The 19,746-nt window shown below is 45.4% G+C and overlaps 1 protein-coding gene across 1 annotated transcript; it reads left to right on the top strand.

Annotated features, from left to right (window-relative positions):
• Nucleotides 1–17,375: 17,375 nt before the first annotated feature.
• rtn4rl1b (reticulon 4 receptor-like 1b) lies at nt 17,376–19,521 on the top strand (the record flags this gene model as incomplete). The annotated part of the gene is made up of 2 exons (XM_083684198.1): nt 17,376–17,846; nt 18,508–19,521. The coding sequence occupies 2 exons, from the start codon at nt 17,376–17,378 to the stop codon at nt 19,519–19,521; spliced, it is 1,485 nt and encodes a 494-aa protein (XP_083540324.1).
• Nucleotides 19,522–19,746: the final 225 nt, after the last annotated feature.

The following is a 19,746-nucleotide window of genomic DNA, read 5'->3' as shown; positions in this document are numbered from 1 at the left end:
ATTCTGATCCAGCAAAGTCAATCAATCTGTCAGCCTGAAAATAGTGCTGCACTGCACTACAGGTCACAAGAGAAAGGCCAAATGAGAATTTTCCCATTCAAGCGGTAGCCTACCAATCAAATTATGTGCCACCGAGCATAAGGCAAGTTTTGATTTGAAAATACCCGTAAGTGATATCACATTAATCTGCACGATGATAAATCTGTCTTTATAGAACATGAGGAACCAAAGCGTCGTGGTTTTTTTTGTTGTTGTTGTATTTTGCTAAACTCAAGAACCATGGGAAACTGCTAAAACTGCCATGAACGAGCCTAATCCTTCTTAATGTCTGGGAGTGGAGTCGCATGTCGCCTGGTGATTATGCTGCCTGCACCCCTGTTGCATACGTCCCTCCCCTTAACAGACAGGGGTCCGCCTCTGTGACTTCCTGAGGGAAACCGAGGACTTACACAGAAACGTTTATTTGACTCATCAGAGAAGGATTACAAGAAAACATCACTCAAATGTGTGATGTTGTTTTCCAGTCATTTAAAATCAGGACACATTGCACGCAGTGAATGGGAATCTGAGTTATTTTACTTTTCTTGAATATATAATTAGTGTACAACATGCACAAGGGGGAGATGTCACAAGCCTTCAGTGTTACTTTGGCCAGTTGAGGATAAGCCCTCAGATGTTTTCTGATGAGTTGTTTTGAAAAGTACAAATCTAACAAAAATTCCCCATGCGTAAACCAGCCAAGCATGCGGTGGGCCTACCTTAGCAGTGTAATGTAAGTCCTGAAGGGGTGAACCCACACAACCTCACACACAGCAGGGAGAGAGAGAGGGAGGGATGGCACTGCTGCCTAGCTACCAGCTGACTGACTGACACCAGGGCCACCTAGCCACCAGTCACACAGGTTATTGTAAGTTTGGTACAGATTGTTAATTGTAAGTGTATGCACATGTAAATGTAAGAGAGGAAGAGAGAGATTTGGGGCATTGTGTGTGTGTGCTCGTGTGCGTGTGTGCGTGCATGTGTGTTAGCATGTGAATCCAATGCAATGATTAGTGTTGTGCAATTGTCGTTTCCGATTCCTCAAATGAGACTAGACAATATGGCTCACAAGATAAAAGCATTGCAATCAGGGGACATCTGCTCCACTGTCTCTCAGCCAGTGAATATTGTGTTGATATTGTGTTGATTGCTTCTGATACGATTAACATCACACTTCTTCTGGCAGAAAGATTAAAGGCATGAATAAGTAATTACAGGGGCACAGTAACCGAAGTATTTACAGTATGTGGGTGTGCGAGGCGTAAAAACCATCTATGAATACAAAATATGGGTTGTCGTGTTTTCGTGTCTTCGAACAGCGTCACAGCTCCCGAAGAGATGGGAGCTAAAATAAAGGGGAGTTGGGGTGTCCAGATATAATTATAGCCTGTCTTGTTTGAGAGTCGTAATCACACAGCTTTTACTGAATGGGCCTTACCGGGAAGTATTGGTCATCAGTGACAGCATCTCAGATAGACGTCATCATCCCCTCTCTCTGTGATTTCACACAATTGTGATGTTAGTCGACTGTCTATCAGGAAATGGTTACGGCACCAGCATATATATATATATATATAAATAACTGAGAGTGTTTTCAATGACAGAGCAACAGGCTTTTTTACAGTCTATCTTTTCGATGGAGAAAAGAATCAGGCCAGTCACTTCTATCATCATTTCTTTTAACCCTTTAGTAGTGCTACATGGAAACCAGCAGATTCCACGCTACAGTAACGTGCAGACGAGCGGCCTTGTACCATCGTTACTGCCTGTTTTCTTTCTAGGAGACTGTTGCGAAAAAATATGAAGAGCTCATTTCGGTTTGTCATATCTAAGCACGTACTGTATGCAGTAGCCAGTGAATCTATATTCACAGAATGATCCATATCTGAATGCAGATGAAGAGCTGCCGTGGGGGAGCGGAGAGACTTCATCCTTTTACAGCATATTAAAATGAATGTTTCCATCAGTCTTAGTCTCATCATCACCCATCTTCATGGGCCAGCTGGGCTATAAAATGTGGAATGGCGGTAATCTCTATGCAGCGCGTTTCCAGATCCCTCAGCACATCAACCATCCTCCTCTGATACCACTAGGTCTCCGGCTCAGTTATTTCTGTAAGAAAAATATGCTTCCAATTTCTGTTTTGTCATTTTCTAACTGGAGCAATCCACTGAGCAAATTCCCATCAGAGCACCAAAAGTACATGTCAAAGAGGGAGAGAGAGAGAAAGAAAGAGAGACAGAGAGAGAGAGGGAAGAGACCAAAAATCGGCTACATTTAACAGGAGATTCTTCATCTTGACTGAAAAGCGTTTGCTGCACATTTTTTCACCATCTACATTTCTCAGACTCCCCCGGTGTCATTAGTCAGAGGGAGAAAAAGGGTGCATTTTCTCATTTTCCTCTAAGTACAGGCTGCGCTACCATTACTCCTCATAGACTTTCAAACACTCAGGGCCACTCACAATGAACATGTGTTAGAGTAACATCCTTGGTTTATTACCAGGGCAGTGTGTTCTGGATAGTTTATGACTAAACCCACTTGCAATGAAAATATGTCAGGGTCTAACTCAGGTGTAATTGGAGGTACCTGTGAAGCAATGCTGAAGGTGTAACCTCACTTACAACGTACAACTTTCAGGTAATGGCAGAGGGATTATGTTCCACTAACTTGTTAAGGTTTACGAGTGTGCGGACAGTTCAGTCTACATTGTTTGCCCAGCAAAATCAATATTAGATATTTCCACATCCTTGCCAATATATTTCACAGACTATAATGATGTATATTGTTATATACATATTCTATGATGTACTTTACAAGGTTTACTATAAAGTAGGCTATATATCTATCTATTCCGTATTATTATTATTACTATTATGTAACTGAATATAGTCATATAGATCGATGTAGGTTTATTTTGTGGATAAGACTCCAGAGGATCTGTTGATTCTGTTGCATCACGTGACCTCTGATGTGAGAAATGTGGTGAATACCCATAACAGCTGCTATAGATTAATTAACTTGTGATGGGACAGATTAGTTATTTTCCAACCACATTTTCCGATCCTAATCATGCTCGGGTGAAATCTCAAGCCTTATCTTCGTTGCAAGTGGGTTAAATTGTTACCAGGGCAGTGGTTTATACTTGGCCCGTTACCGTACCGTTACCGTACCTAACACATGGAAGTTACTGCAATTGCTGCTAACAGGATGGAACAGTACCATATTAGCCTCAGGCTAATAATGACTTTGCCACTCACTCACTCACTCACTCACTCACTCACTGGTCTCACTCACTGGTCTCACTCACTCACTGGTCTCACTCACTGGTCTCACTCACTCACCCACTCACTCACTCACTCACTCACTCACTCACTCACTCACTCACTCACTCACTCACTCTCTCACTCACTCACTCACTGGTCTCACTCACTCACTCACTCACTCACTGGTCTCACTCACTCACTCACTCACTCACTGGTCTCACTCACTCACTCACTCACTCACTCACTCACTCACTCACTCACTCTCTCACTCACTCACTCACTGGTCTCACTCACTCACTCACTCACTCACTGGTCTCACTCACTCACTCACTCACTCACTGGTCTCACTCACTCACTCACTCACTCACTCACTCACTGGTCTCACTCACTCACTCACTGGTCTCACTCACTCACTCACTCACTCACTCACTCACTGGTCTCACTCACTCACTCACTCACTCACTCACTCACTGGTCTCACTCACTGGTCTCACTCACTCACTCACTCACTCACTCACTGGTCTCACCCACTCACTCACTGGTCTCACCCACTCACTCACTGGTCTCACCCACTCACTCACTGGTCTCACTCACTCACCCACTCACTCACTCACTCACTCACTCACTCACTCTCTCACTCACTCACTCACTGGTCTCACTCACTCACTCACTCACTCACTGGTCTCACTCACTCACTCACTCACTCACTGGTCTCACTCACTCACTCACTCACTCACTCACTGGTCTCACTCACTGGTCTCACTCACTCACTCACTCACTCACTCACTCACTCACTCACTCACTGGTCTCACTCACGTTCACTGACTCAGTCACACAAGTCCATGTCCAGCTTGTCAACAAGTGAGTGGAGCTTCACAATCATTGCCTTGCCTAATGAGCCGATGAAAAAAATGTATTTGAGGTCCGGACTTTGAAATTGGTTTTCAGATTGTGCATGTGTGTACAATGTATGTGTGTAGTGCAGTGTAGTGTGTGTGTGTGTGTGTGTTTATGTGTTAGAGTAGCAATATGAACTAAATGACACTGCTTACTTTGATATGCTGGTGGCATGAATTTATTATATAGGGCATCATATTATGTTCAACTGTGGGGTAACGTACTGTTGGGTACTTTTCATAGCATCACCTTTTCCCTTGAACTACTGAATCCAAATCTTTAACTTATGAACCATAATTGGCTGTGTGAGTCCCTGCTGTTTCTTATCTAATATAATAATATATATGCCATTTAGCTGACGCTTTTATCCAAAGCGACTTACATTGCAGTGAGTGCATACATTTCAGTATGTATGGTCCCAGCAGAAATCAAACCCACAACCTAAGCGTTGTTAGCGCCGTGCTCTACCAACTGAGCCACAGAGGACCATACAACATAGCACAACCCAATATTGTACAGAAACATACCAATGGTAGTCATATTTTGGTTTGATTATCACACCGTTTTCACACTGTCCCTGCACCTCTAATTAACTCTAATATGTATGTGCTGTATTCCCTACCTCATCCATTAATCATGGTTCTCTCATCACTTTAGGCGAGCCTCTGTAGCCTTCCCTCATTCTTAATACATGCTCCCTTCTTTCTCCCAGCTAAGCATCATGTAAAAGTGTGGACTGGAGTAAGAGGTAGAGAAACTCATACTCTCACACACACACACACACGCAGGCACACACACACACACACACACACACACACACACACACACACACCACTCTGCCTCATTTTATTTTCCAGAACCTTTTTGGTGAGATGAAACTGCACATTAAGTATTTTGTTGAGTAGACGTGTTACTTAACCCTAGTAAACACGACATTCGGTGACATACTCAGGCTTTAATGAGTGCACTTTATCTCCTATTCCAGACTCCCTCAGCATCTTTCTTTCCAGATGAGAAACTGTTCTCCTCTTGCTCTGATTCACCTGCTCTCTCTCTCTCTCTCTCTCTCTCTCTCTCTCTCTCTCTCTCTCTCTCTCTCTCTCTCTCTCTCTCTCTCTCTCTCTCTCTCTCTCTCTCTCTCTCTCTCTCTCTCTCTCTCTCTCTCTCTCTCTCTCTCTCTCTCTCTCTCTCTCTCTCTCTCTCTCTCTCTCTCTCTCTCTCTCTCTCTCTCTCTCTCTCTCTCTCTCTCTCTCTCTCTCTCTCTCTCTCTCTCTCTCTCTCTCTCTCTCTCTCTCTCTCTCTCTCTGCAGTCTACAGCTCCTGTGAGAGAGAGCCGGGCCACCTTGAGCCCTGAGCCAAGTGCATGAGAGTTTGACAGAGATAATCATTTCAGCAAACGTTGAGTTGTTTGAATATGGGCTTTTCCGTCTCGGTCCCCAGGGTGAATGGGGATGAGCCTAACCCCTAAAAGGTGCCCTGCCAAGAGCATGGCCATGGTGGGAGAGAGGGAGAGAAGGGGAGGGAGGGACGGGGCAGTGGTGTGAAAATAATAGCCGCAATGGGGAGATATGCACAAGTGCTTAACGAGAGCGTAGTCAATCTTGTGTGAAGGAGTCCTGCATGGTACAGGGAATAATTCAATGGTGTCTTTGCATTCCCCCATTTTCACTCAGTCTCTCTCTCAGTCTCTCTCAGAAATTCCCCTCATACTTCCTGAGTAAACAAACCTCGCAGTCACTCCGTCCTTGACTCAGTCTTCCTCGTTATCCCTCTTCATGGAGAAGAGGAGAACAACATGGGGGGGGGGGGGGGGGGATCTTATTTCATCATCTAGCCTTATGAACGGGGTAGCCTCCCTAGCCCTGGTGCCAGAAGTCATCATTACATGTAGTGAAATTAGTCCCGCGCTCTCCATCGTAGTTGGAAAAAGAAACCACTTATCAGCCAAAGGCCATCTGGACTGTGGTGTTGTCAGCTTCCTAAGGAGAGAAGGGAGCACTCAAGTTGAGAGGAGTTGCATGCAAACAAGCATCTTAGGAGCGAGGGAGGAGGACGAGTGGTTGCTGTAGTCGTTTGCGTAGTCCCCTGCCTCAAGAGGCCCCAGGTTTACAATGGAGCGGTGAAAAAAAAGCAAACGGAAAAAAAATTCAAATGGCAGAGCTGCTGCTGCAAAGCCAAGCTGCCCCAACTCGTTCAATGATGAAACAACAGGCATGTCTGAGGAAAAGATTGTCAAGTGATTTGTGGATGATCCTCAGATCCGTCTTTTTGGTTAAAAAACGGAAAAGAGTCTGGGGCTAAGTAATAAGAATGAAAAAATCATTATTGGATAAGCGTTTGAGGGCTTGATGATAAAAGACTTTGAAGTAAGACTGTGGTTTGGTGTAGTGCGTCCCAGTGACTCAGTATATCCCATAAGCTGCTGTAGCTATCTCAAACGGCCAGACTGGTTTCTCTTTAATCACAACTAGGCAGTCACTGTGTTTTATCCAGCGAAGCCTCCTGCGTCGAGCTTTGCAAAACAATAACAGAGTGGAGTAAACAGCGGGGGGGGGGGGGGGACATGTGAGAGAGGAGGGAGGGAGAGAGAGAAAGAGAGGAAGGGGAGTTCTGTGAATGAGGGACTCCAAAGACAGAAAAATGGGAAGGTACGCTTGGAAGGTACAGAGGAACAATGTTTGTTTAAGGTCTGCACTGGCAGGAGTGTCAGACACAAGGGGATTCCCTTGAGAGTCTGTGTAGGCACACACGCACACGCGCACGCACACACACACACTCACACTCACACTCACTGACTAAACACCCAAAGAAGATGATAGGTTCAAAAATGGACGGAACTACAGAGCACAGAGCAGAGAGAGAGAGAGAGAGTGAGAGAGAGAGAGAGAGAGAGAGAGAGAGAGAGAGAGAGAGAGAGATAGCATGCACTCAAGGACAGCTCTGATGTAGCGCAGAGAATTGAGAGAATGAGACGATGATAATAATTCATCATTTGAAGCAAAAGCAATACAGTATGAGACCATGGTCAGATTGAATGGAAACAAAGCTGAGAGGCAAAGAGTGGAAAGACAAAGATAGAAACCAATAGGAGAAGAAAAACTAAAAAAACAAGATCGAGAAATAGATTGATGTAGCTTGAAGGTACAGTACAATGGGGCATGGCCTAGGGAATAGGTTGGGTTATTTCCTCCTATTTCTGTAGAAGTGCTGAGGTGTGTGTGTGTGTGTGTGTGTGTGTGTGTGTGTGTGTGTGTGTGTGTGTGTGTATTGAGAAAGTGTCAGCAGCCCTCGCGCTGATAAGCCATGTTAAATTCCGGTACAGTTAATGAATTGACATTCCTCAAGGATCAATGGTGAAGCTTTCTCGGTCTGAAAACATGCACTTAATGAACAGGGATTAGTCTCTTAAGATCAAGGTCTCACCCCAACCCCCCCAGCCCCCCCCCCCCCCCCCCCCCCCAACGAATCCCCTCTCCCTTATCTCCCCCCTCCCCCCATGAATCCCCTCTCTCCCTCAGACCCTCTCTATTTAGCACTCCCTATCCATCCAGACACACACACACACACACACACACACACACACACACACACACACACACACACACACACAGTATTCTTCACATGACCCTACACAAAAACAACACAGTTTGTTATTAGTTGCACACTAATTGCATCAGTGTGCTATACCTTGTGTAAAAATGGCTCTTTGCAGTGGGCTTGTATTATGTTGCCTTGTGTACGTGGTTATACAGTGTGGTCTCTGTGCTTGTTTGTTTGTGTGTGTGTGTTTGTGTGCGTGCTTGCATCTGTGAGAGAGTGTGTGTGTGTGTGTGTGTGTGTGTGTGTGCTTGCATCTGTGAGAGAGCGTGTGTGTGTGTGTGTGTGTGTGTGTGTGTGTGTGTGTGTGTGTGTGCTTGCATCTGAGAGTGTGTGTGTGTGTGTGTGTGTGTGTGTGTGTGTGTGTGTGTGTGTGTGTGTGTGTGTGTGTGTGTGTGAACATTTCAGGCATCAAGCACCATACTCACCTGCACTGAATAATTTATCTGTAGAATCTAGGGCGCATGAATGGTTTGTATGCAAGGCAAGGCAGCTGCTGTGTGTGAGCATCTATTTAGGCAGGCAGGTTCTAGAAGGCTTCTTTTAAGGAAAACATGTGAGGGGTAGTACCAGGGGTAGAATGGAGTGGGCTGGAAAATGGCACCATTCAGCACCAGGACAGCACCAGAACACTGACCTGACCGGTGAAAAGAAAATGTACGCAAGTTCTAAATAATTTATCAAAATAAAATAAAAAAGCTTTTACTGACCTTTCATTTAGAGAGGCGCTTCAAGGTTAGTCAAGGACATTATTTAATCCCCATTTGAAATAGAACAAATTGAATTGAAGGAAAGGTTGCAGAATTAGGTTGCTGTTACGCATTCTGATTCGTTTCATCCTTCCAATTAACATTCTCAGTACGACATAATATGTATTTTGGGAGAAATTAGTATTTTTTCAGAATTTGCACAGTCTTGCTGGAAAAACGTTCGGAAATATGACATCTAGAGAAGAACTACCCGAACAGGAGCAAAGACACTGTCCATAGACGGTAAAGACCCACATCATAAAGAGTCCTCCTATTGTTTTTGAAAATATATTTTGGCACTGAATAAAGCCAACTTATCATCTGATCATACCCTGCAATTTCTTTATTCTTTATCAGCTTTTTTCTTTTGTAAATCACTTATACAGCTTGAATGCCTGTAGCATATAGACACTTTTACACCCTGGTTCTGGCTAACCCCCACTAAATAACAACTAGCAGCCTGGAAACACATCAGATATTAGCAGTTCAGCATTTCCCGTACTGTTACACAAAATCAAGATAAACCTGTACCATGATAGTAGACACTGCTTTAACCAGTCTGTCTGCCTTGGGCTAATACAATGTGTTGTGTCATGGTTTATGGAGGCACTCAGTTACACAAATTGCCCTTTTTAACCCCTCTATAACCAATAACAACTGACCAACCAATCAGGGATGAGGACTGGGCATTAACATGAGTGGTATTGTAACATACAGTGGTGGTGCCTGGGAAATAATTAATGTTGGTTGGGAGGGGGACATTGTTTATTCATACAGTAAATTGCTCACAGGCAATTCACATTATGCTTAGTATTCAAGAAGTGCCTGCAATGAAGGATTTGTAGAGCTACAGTGGCAAACGATCTGCCTTGCTGTCCCCCGACAGAGATTGTGATGACGGTTGATTCTAAACCAGATAGGATACGTGGGTGAATCCATCCATTCTGCAGCAATCTTTAGAAGGCTCTGAAATCAGTCTGGAGTGTTGTTTTTGTTATTTGAAGCGGGAAGGCTGACAGCATTGTGAAAGAACAGCCACAACTAGACGCGAGGCATTTTCACTCTAGAGAAGGGAGGCGGGTCCCACTGTCAGACAAGTCTTACTGGGATCATTGAGCCACCGCCAAAACCCTAATTTAACCCTGCTAAAGTTGAGAATTGTTAAGGTGAATGTTAAGGTTAGGGTAAGGAGTAGGTACGGGTTAGGGTTAGGTAAGCAAAGGGGTTAAGATTAGGGTCAACGGTAGGGTTGAGGTTCAGGCTGGCGGGTGAAAAAAGAGAGAGACGGTAATTTTTTATTTAACCAACATTTCGGCAGCAAGCTGCGTTTTTCACGGTTTCAATCCTTGTAAAGGTAGGATCGTCCCAAGGATCCCACTTAGCATCTACCATCCCCGGCATCTGTCACCATCCTACATCAGAGGGCTATCAGAGCCCTCACATCTGTCTCTCCTCTGAGAGCGGCTGCTTTACCACCGAATCCCAACACTGAAAGCCAATTATTAGCCTGTACTCTGCTGAACGCTATAGAGGTATTACATTACACATCCCCCCTCTTATCACTTTGAAAGCAATGCGTGAACCACATATGGCTACACTACAGATGAGTTATATCATTCTGGTCCAGCCATTAGTTCAGATTGGCCAATGCAGTGCGATAGCCCACAGGGAACCCGGTGGATTTGAATCATTTAGCTTTCTGCTGTCGTGATAAATGAATGTAGCTGGTGGCTGATAGCCTAGCTTGGTCCTTAGAGCATTGGCTAGTGTGTTCATTCTCACGCACTACATTGCCCCTCCGTGAGCTGCGGAGGTGTGGAGAGAGAAACCTTCACCAGGGCTGAGATGAGGGGATGAGAAATACACACTCTTAGGAAAAAAAGGTTCTATCCATAAAGGGTTCCATAAAGGAACCATAAAAGGTTCTTCAGCTCTGTGGCTTAGTTGGTAGAGCATGGCGCTAACAACGCTTAGGTTGTGGGTTTGACTCCCGCTGGGACCATATATATTAAAATGTGTGCACTCACAGCAATGTAAGTCGCTTTGGATAAAAGCGTCAGCTAAATGGCATATATTCAGCTTCTCCCTGTCCTCTCTGTGGCAAGGATTCTACATGATGGCACCAAAAAGAGTTCTTATATGCAGGGACAAGCCGAAGAACTCTAACATCATGACATCCATTAAAGCCTGTAAATGTATTAAAAATGACTCCCTCCCTGCACCTTTAAATTCCACCTCAATCACAAACCGGCTTCTTTTTCCTTTTATCTTTCCCATCCGCACGCACAAATCCTTCCATTTAATTCCGTACATGCTCCATATGGCGACGCACTTGTTCAGAGGACTTATTTTTAGCTCCTCTGATTCCTCAACGCTGCAGTCACTTGTGTTGTCTCTCCCATTTTCTCTCTATCTCTCTCTCTCTCTCTCTCTCTGTCTTATTCTCCCTTGCTTAGCGTTTGTTTGTGTGTCGAAACTCCATGCTCTAATCTGAATCTTCATCAGGTCTCCGTTCGCAGGTGCCTCCGGTTCAAACAAGGAGACCTCTGTCGCAGCTGTCTGCCTGTGTGACTGTCTACACCCCTCTTTCATCCTTCCTTCCTTCATCTGCGCTCTTTGTGTCTGCGTCACTCTTTCTCTCTCTCTCTCTGTCCTCGTTCCAGATTCTAAAGGGAATTATTGGCAAGGCAGACACCATTGTTTTCGCCAACGCTCTCCAGTATCAGTCAGTCATAATACGAAAAGCACTTAACAGACACAAACATCAATAATGAAGCATCCATGCTCGTCCATTTAGATCACTGACGGCGGTTGGCAACGGTGCCACAGGGCCTCTGCCTCTCTCTCCTCTGGGCCAGGCCTTCAACCAAGGTTCTGTCCTGCTATGTCGCTGGGGCATCCGTAGGGGCCAGACCAGAGATGAGTGGGACTGAATCCAGTCCCCCCCCCAGTCCTTTGTAGTTAGCGCCAGGGTGGACAGTAATCGTGAACCTCTGGGCATAATTACGGAATCCTGAGTGTGTGGCGACTGTGACCTGATTGACTGGAGTGTGCTGGCATGCAATGTGACCACTGATCATGCCCACACAGTAGTCATTGTATCACATGCATGAATGAGCCCTTTCAAACTCCCTCTGAACCTTTTACACCTGAAAAAGGATGATATAATGAGATTTTAAATGATTGTAAAGTGATGCCAAAGGCAAGGTTCCAGTCTCAGTTGGGCAATAAAGTTATATATTCCATTCTGTTCTATTGTAATTCTTTTCTATTTTCTGTTCTCTGACATGGACTCTTATCTGTCTCTGAGTTTGAAATTCAGACTAGCAATTATGAAAAGCACCACTAGGATCGAGTCAACAAATCACAGAGAACAACACACTTGAGTGAATGCCTTGACAGGGTAATGGGCGACTGGCGGAATTAAAGTTGAGTGCTTTCCTAATCCTCTAGTCTAGTCAATGCTTAAGTACCCCTCAAACAGCGCTAGCCCTCAGCCTGCTGTATTAGTGTTGTTATCATGGAGAGAGTGGCGAGGAACACAACCACCACTCAGTCCCTGGCAGTGGTCAAGGTGACAAACTCTATGGCAGGAGGCAACTATAACATTCAATTATTTTCAATATGACTTTATTAATTCCTGAAGGCCAATATTAAGGGCATTATTGTGGAGAATAAAAAAACATGAGCCAAGAACTTTAAATGAGCAGCTTGCAAGGACGTAGGAAGTATATTTCGTGAGGGGGTGTGTGTAAATATTGCTAGGAGGAGTGAAGGCCTGGGACCTCTGCCGCTCATCTAGGCAACTTAGATAGAGTTTTCAGATATATTGCAGCAGCCTTGTGCCTCCCACGTCTCCCTGGATGCCACCTGCCTGCTGGCCTGGCGAGGGCCAGCGAGTCCTCCAAGCCAGTGACCCACTGAACCAGCAAAAGAATTTAAGAAAGAATATGATTTAGTTCTTAGCCTATGATGACAATCGAATTTTGGCAAAGGCAAAATTCTAAACTGTTCTCCAACGGTAATTCCATGCAAATTTTACCGGACCATGGCTGTCTGCCCACAAAAATGCCTCTTTAATTAAGTATCGAAGAACATTTAATGCTTTAGGTTACTTTTGTATTACCTGCACAGTGTGTTGTGACCTTCTGGTAAAATGCACTATAAACTCAAGTAACAAATTAACAATAAATAAATACACTTTAACCTGTCATTTAGAAAGATGTCAGTTTTCCTCATGAAGCCAATTACTGAGTATTCAGTAATAATTATATACTTTGAACGTATGTTGGTACCCTAATTCCACGAGTGCGTCATTCAGTGATTTTCATTAAGACGCATTCTCCGCCACAGTCTTATCAAGACAAAAGGCATGGAGCTCTACAGGGTGCTAATTATGTAAAGTCTAGCTAACGCTCTATCTAAGAATGAGCCCGCTCAATCAACGCCGTAGTTTATTGCTCTGCCATTATATGAGCGGTCCAAACATGTGAACACCTGAGGGTGAGGCGAACTAAGGCAACAGCGGTTATTTATGGCCAGCCAATAGGCAGGCGTGAAAAACACCAGCAGGACGCTTATCAGGGTCCTTGGAGAGACACAGGAAATTGAGTTTGTCCAGTGTAATGGTGGGAAGAGTCACGCCGAGAGACAGACGGGCCGTTTCCCTGCTATTAGTGATGATGTGTTATTCATGAGGGCAAATTTAGTGTGAACTATGTTTCATTGATATTCAACAGAGTCACTTTTAACTGTCTGTCTAGGGACCAGAGCCATTTTATTTTATTCATTTATTTATCTATTTCCCCTTCGGTGATGGCGAGGAATAAAGAGACTGGGTGACCAGGGGGGTCGCAGGGTCAAACGTCAAGCCCAATTGCAGGCTGTTTAATCATTCTCCCGGTAACGAGCTATCAACAGCATCTGTCATAAGCAACTAGGTAGAGAGAGAGGGGCCCTTCGAGGATGGGAGGGGGGCGGGGAGGGGGGCGGGGAGGGGGTGACAACGAGAGTATTAATAAGTGGCACAAACCTGTTGATACGCATGGTGCCACATTTAGAAAAAAAGAGACACATTCTCTCTCTTTTCTCTCAGAACCTCTCCTTTATTCTGAGAATTGTGTTATTGGTATTCCTGTCCATAGTTCTCCTAACAGCCATTTTTCAACATGATCTGTCGCCTCTCATTCCTAGGCATCAGTGGTCTTCCCTGTCTGACTGTCTGTCTGTCTGTGTCTGTGTGTGTGTGTCTGTGTGTGTGGCTCATGCGTTGGCAGTGTGTGAGAAGAAGGGCTGAGTTGGTTGGCTCATGGGGTGATGAGATCAGTGAAGTGGCAGGTGTGAAGCACCAGGTCTCCAGTGGCAGTCTAGCTACCTCATGCCAACTGCAGGAGACGGCAGCCATGCCCTGACTAAAACCTGAAAGTAGGGCGGGGGTGGAGTTCAGCTGACACTCTCCTGCCACTCAACAGTAGACAGAGGAAAAGCTTCCGGGTTATTTTCAGTATCTACATACTGACAACTGTATGTAGCATCGACATCAATAGCCATTTCCATCTCCGCTATTGGGAGCAATACTAAACAGATTATCTTCCAAGGGGAGGATGAGAGAGGAGGAACTACCACATCATTTACTTGTACAGTAACTTCATCAAGAGCATAGAAACATATGATACAGCTTCCTCGAGTTATAACAATGCTCAGCTATGAATTATGTTAACCAACAGTAACGTATTAGCCTATGACTTCATGGGGAAGCTCAAACCTAGAATGGACCACTTCACTTCAGTCCATAGACAAATCTTTGCGCATGCCCTGAACTTAATATAATGTAATCTATTGGTCCACACAACTCTGCTGTTCTTCTCGAGTCACTCTATTTTTCTCAACACTTTTTTCACTTTCTCTGCTGATAGAAATCCTTGATAAGGTGTTAGAAGCAGCCATTTAAGGGAAACAGATTAAGCAGAGTAAATAATCAATTAATGCGTTCTGACATCCTCTGGAGGGGGAGAAGGGGAATCTTTATGTGTCCAACATGATTAGCATCGAAGCCACTGATTCAAATTGTCTCACTATCTAAGCAGGATCTACGCTCTCTCTCTCCATCTGATCATTTTCCAGTCGGGAATTTTGATACCTAATTCTATTAAAGCCGTGCATGAAGCAAAATGAAAATGGAGAGAGTGCAAGGCCTTAAAGAAATACAATATATAAAATATAATTACAGGGCTGGTGTGACAGAAGCTATGAAAGGTGAAGGCAGGAGCTACTGTATGGATAATGGTATTATGAGGAACTCCACCAAAGCTATTGATGAGTTAAGGAATGAACATCTGTTTTTCTGGTACAAAAGGCATGCAGAAGCAATGGAGGCTACGCAGTACCAATACGATATAGGGTGAAATTGTTGTATGATATGAACAGCAGTGTTCGTGTCATGAAGTCAATGCCTTGGGCCTTACAGTATAATGCAAATAGGGAAGTGTATTCATTGGTAAATGAAGCTGTCAATGACGCATATGAATATAAAGCTGTTTTTCCTAGTACCTGCGAGCTGGTGCCAAATACAAATGTTCCTCAAACACGGGGCACAGAGGATTAACTGTCTTTTTCTGTTTATTTGGTTGATCTATCCACCCAACCTTTATATCCCGTGAGCAATCCAACACGTTTCCACTCACTTACGCAAAGAGCAAATGCCATGCTTGATATATCTCCATGGAAATAGAGAGTACAGACAGGAAAGAGAGAGGGAGAGAGAGAGAGATATCTAGAGGGAAAGATAAGGAAAGAGAGGGAGAGAAAGAGATAGTGTGGAAAGAAATGTGAAATGTGAAGTAAATTATCCCTATTTGGCTTGGTTTATTTTAAGTTTATTTCCGGTAAGAAATTGAAAAGGAAACAAGTGTCAACGGTCTAGTTACAGTACAGGATATTGGGCTGCACTACAATTCCAAAAACTGTCCATGTTTGTAATGGCCTTGTTGTCACCATGGCTACCATAAAAAGTCCAGATGTAGTGGTATTGTTTGCTGTGGCACAAGTCTGAGGAATAACTTCAGGTATAGGCTATTTGCTTGGTGGTTTGAGAGGATGTGAAACTTGATCAAGGATCAAACCTGTGTCTCCCACTCACCAACACAATCGCCTCAGCCTGCTAAGCTAAAGCCTAAGCATTAGCCTGGGGAGCTAATATAAGTGTTCAATCCCAGGCAAGGTGACTCATCACATGAGCATGGTTCAATACCACCTTGGAGGACCTCATCTAAGTCACGGCACAAGTTTGACTGGGGTGGGATTCAAACCTGGGTCTCCTTGACTACAGATGCAAAGTTTTGCATTGTCACCCAGTGGCAAGACATGACTAACAGGATTACAGGGCAGCTCTGGGGAGCGGGCTCCTGCTCAGCTGACGCACACAGCGGCACAAGCATGCTGCTCTGGCATCGCCACCAGATACACACACAGAATTACAGCTAAAGGTCAACAGAGTCAGACAGACACTGAATGTCACAGCTTAGCCACAGTTTGGGGAGAAAAAAAATATTCAGATAAATACACCTTGCTGTCTCCTGAGAGCGAGAGAGGGGGAGAGTGAGTAATTCCCTGCTCCTGAATTCCAATGTTAAAAGCCCCAAGGATTACGGTTGTGAGTTAAAAGGCAACAGAAGCGTATCAATCAGGCAGGAGTGAGTCACACCCAGCATAATGAATTAAGAAGAACACAGCCACCAGGTTGTCTGCTGGGCCAGATTCCAGCTTTTCTGACGGTTTCCCTGTAGATGAGCTGGTAGATAAGTCACACGCAACAGATCCCTGAAAGCGTGTCACGAAACAGCAGGGAAGCTGAATGCTGAATGTGAAGCTTGATATTAAGTTTAAGTGAGCATTCCACACCCCATTTACTGACAGACTCACTGATCATGACTCTCAGTGTGGCTGAGTTGTAGTGAGCTCATGGACACGGTTAAATTACCTCAAAACAGAACACCTCCCAGATGTGGGGAAATATTGGAAAATGTAAATATGTGTGTGTGCGTGTGTATGTGCGTGTGTGATGGAGTGTGTGTGTGTGTGTGTGTGTGTGTGTGTGGACTCATGCGCGTGTGTGCAAGGCAGTACATGTACAAAACGAAACAGAAAATAGAAATTGTATTAAAGATCCAATTAAATTGCCTGATATACTTGATCTAGCCAATTGCACAGGAGCTAATGCTATTGTTTGCGCCTTTGAGTGGACCCGTCAGAACAAGCATTAGACTGTTACTGACTCTGGCATAGGAGGATTTGGGCTCATAGATATACTTAGCCAAGAGCATAATGCAATGTTCACACTTGTATTGAGTGGCACGAAGCAAGTGGAATTCCTTAAAGGCACAATGTCACACTCTGGAGCCAGAAAATCTATGCAGAGCAACAGGGTCACTTGGCTCCGAGTCATTTATCAGCCCCAACATTTTGTTTCTAATATAAATACATCTGACACATTCTCTGGGGCCCCACTACAGAACATCATTCTTCTCCTTGTCATTTACTCAAACTCTCCATACACTACACCTCCTATCTTCTTTATCATTTTCTGCCCTTCCTTGTAGTCAATGTCTCACTCTTTCATCATTTTGATTCCACTTACAGTACTTCTCCCCAGTTCGACATCCTCAAAAACACATATTCCCGAAACCATTCTTCCTTCCTTTCAAGTGGCGAATTGGACATCAAAGTCGTGCGACAGGATTGCAATTCAAAATCAAATGCACAGTCCAATGTACGTCTTCTAATTCATTTTCTTCTCTCGTTTTATGTGTGTGCACTGTGTGTATGTGTGTATGCGTGCGTTCTCTACAGGCTGTGGGCTGGAGTTCCTGCTGGTTCTCTGTGGCCTGGAGCTGTCCTGGTCCTGCCCGCACCACTGCATCTGCTACACTGCACCCAGCACCGTGTCCTGCCAGGCCCACAACTTCCTGTCCGTCCCTGAGGGCATTCCCCCCAACAGCGAACGCATCTTCCTGCAGAACAACAAGATCCACCGGCTGTTGCGGGGCCACTTTAGCCCCACCACGGTCACGCTCTGGATCTACTCCAACAACATCACCTACATTGAGCCCTCCACCTTCCACGGCTTCACCCTGCTGGAGGAGCTGGACCTGGGGGATAATCGCCACCTGCGCTCCCTGGCTGCCGACACCTTCCAGGGGCTGGGTCGGCTCCACGCGCTGCACCTGTACCACTGTGGCCTGAGTGCACTGCCCAGTAACATCTTCCAGGGCCTCCGTAACCTGCAGTACCTCTACCTACAGGTACCCTGTCTTCCCTCTCACTCTCTGTTTACAGCTAAGAGAAGTATAATATGATTACATTTTCCGTTCCAGTATTTAACAATTAACATAAATCAAATCAAGTCAATTGCACAGAAAATGCCACAACACTCTTAACAACAAAGGGAGAGTTAAAAGATTAACAAAATTGCAAAACAAAGTGTATGAAGTTGAGCGGTATGTTATTAAAGGTGCAATATGTAAGCTTTCTAATGGTTTTAAACAAATTATGTTGACAATGTTTAATCAGTAGACATCAGGGAATGAGTTCCCTAGAAACAAATATTTCCTTTATGAACGCTGGTTGTTGGTCCTTAAAAGCACTACTATGGGTTTGTAACAATTGACCAGGGGTGTTCTAGGCGAGTGGATTTTTGCTTATCTGTCTCTGGTGGTTGCCTCTTCAAATCGTGCGCACATGCAGAAACACAACAGCTAATGTCCGACTCTGCAGGTCCGTTACGGGGGTTATATTATTATTAGGGAGGATGTTGTTTGGAACTTTGAACTGAATTTCGCCTTTGTGGCCAGAGGTGTCAGATTTCCAGCAGATTTGCCCCCTGCTCCTTTAAACAAGAGGAATAAGGAACAGTCCTTGAATGTGATTTGATCCTCTTGCTGTGTGTGGTGTGTCTTTCTGCAGGACAATCACCTGGAGTTCCTGCAGGATGACATCTTCGTAGACCTCCACAACCTGAGCCACCTGTTCTTGCACGGGAACCGCCTGTGGAGCCTGCACCAGAACACCTTCAGAGGTCTGGGGGCACTGGACCGCCTGCTTCTCCATCACAACCAGCTACAGTGGGTGGACCGCCTGGCCTTCCACGACCTGAGACGCCTCACCACCCTCTACCTGTTCAACAACTCCCTGACTGAACTGTCTGGAGAGTGCCTGGCTCTCCTGCCGGCCCTGGAGTACCTGCGCCTCAACGACAATCCGTGGGAGTGCGACTGCAAGGCTCTGTCGCTGTGGGATTGGCTCAAGCGCTTCCGCGGCTCCACCTCCTCAGTGGGCTGCCAGGCTCCAGCCGAGCTGGCCGGCAAGGACCTCAAGCAGCTGAGCAAGGAAGACTTCCCCAACTGCTCTGGCTCAGAGTCGCTGCACCAGAGCAAGACAAGCAACACCTGGGCCGGCACCGATAAGGTCTCCCTGAAGAAGGAGCCCCACCCGGTCCAGCCTCCTCCTCATTCTCACCCTCACCACCCCACTCACCACAACCAAGAACCACACCTCCCCTCGCCTCCCTCACCCCTGCCCCATCCGCCCCCGTCCATGAATGGGGCAGTGACGGAGTCGGAGGGGCAGCCTGGGGTGGTGCCCTCCCCGCAGAGGCCTGGCCGCCCACGGAACTGCACCCGCCAGCGCGTTAGGGGGGGCAAAGGGAAGGGGCAGAACGAGGTGCACACGTTAAAGGAGATGGCGGATAAGGAGTATTCCTCACCTGATTTCACAGAGGGGGCTGGTAAATACGACCACACGTCTCCAGACGGCAGCATCACACGGAGGAAGCACAAGTGCCCTCCCCGGACCTCTGTTCGCCCCCCTAGTGGGGTCCAACAAGCCACCAACAGGGCGACCTACTCCCAGCCCTTTGTACACCTCTACGCCATCTTGGGAGTCTTGGTGCCCGTTACCGTTGACTACATTCTCCGTTGACCAAGAGGGGCATAGATACTGTACTGGCTAAACAACAACAATAACAACAACAACAACAACAACAACGCAGTCCTCAGACCTGCTCTAGCTCCTGCACAATAAGGCCTGTGTGTATGTACTTTCTATGTGTGTGCGTGTGTGTCTGATTGTGTGTGTAAAACATTGTGTAGGGAAGCTTTGCTGTTTAGACTCAGAAATAGAAACATCAAACATCAAATGGAAAAA

This window comes from Argentina silus (genome assembly GCF_951799395.1).
Source record: "Argentina silus genome assembly, chromosome: 14".
Lineage (NCBI taxonomy): Eukaryota > Metazoa > Chordata > Actinopteri > Argentiniformes > Argentinidae > Argentina > Argentina silus.
Note: the sequence above shows the minus strand (reverse complement) of the source record. Positions and strands in the feature narration are given on the sequence as shown.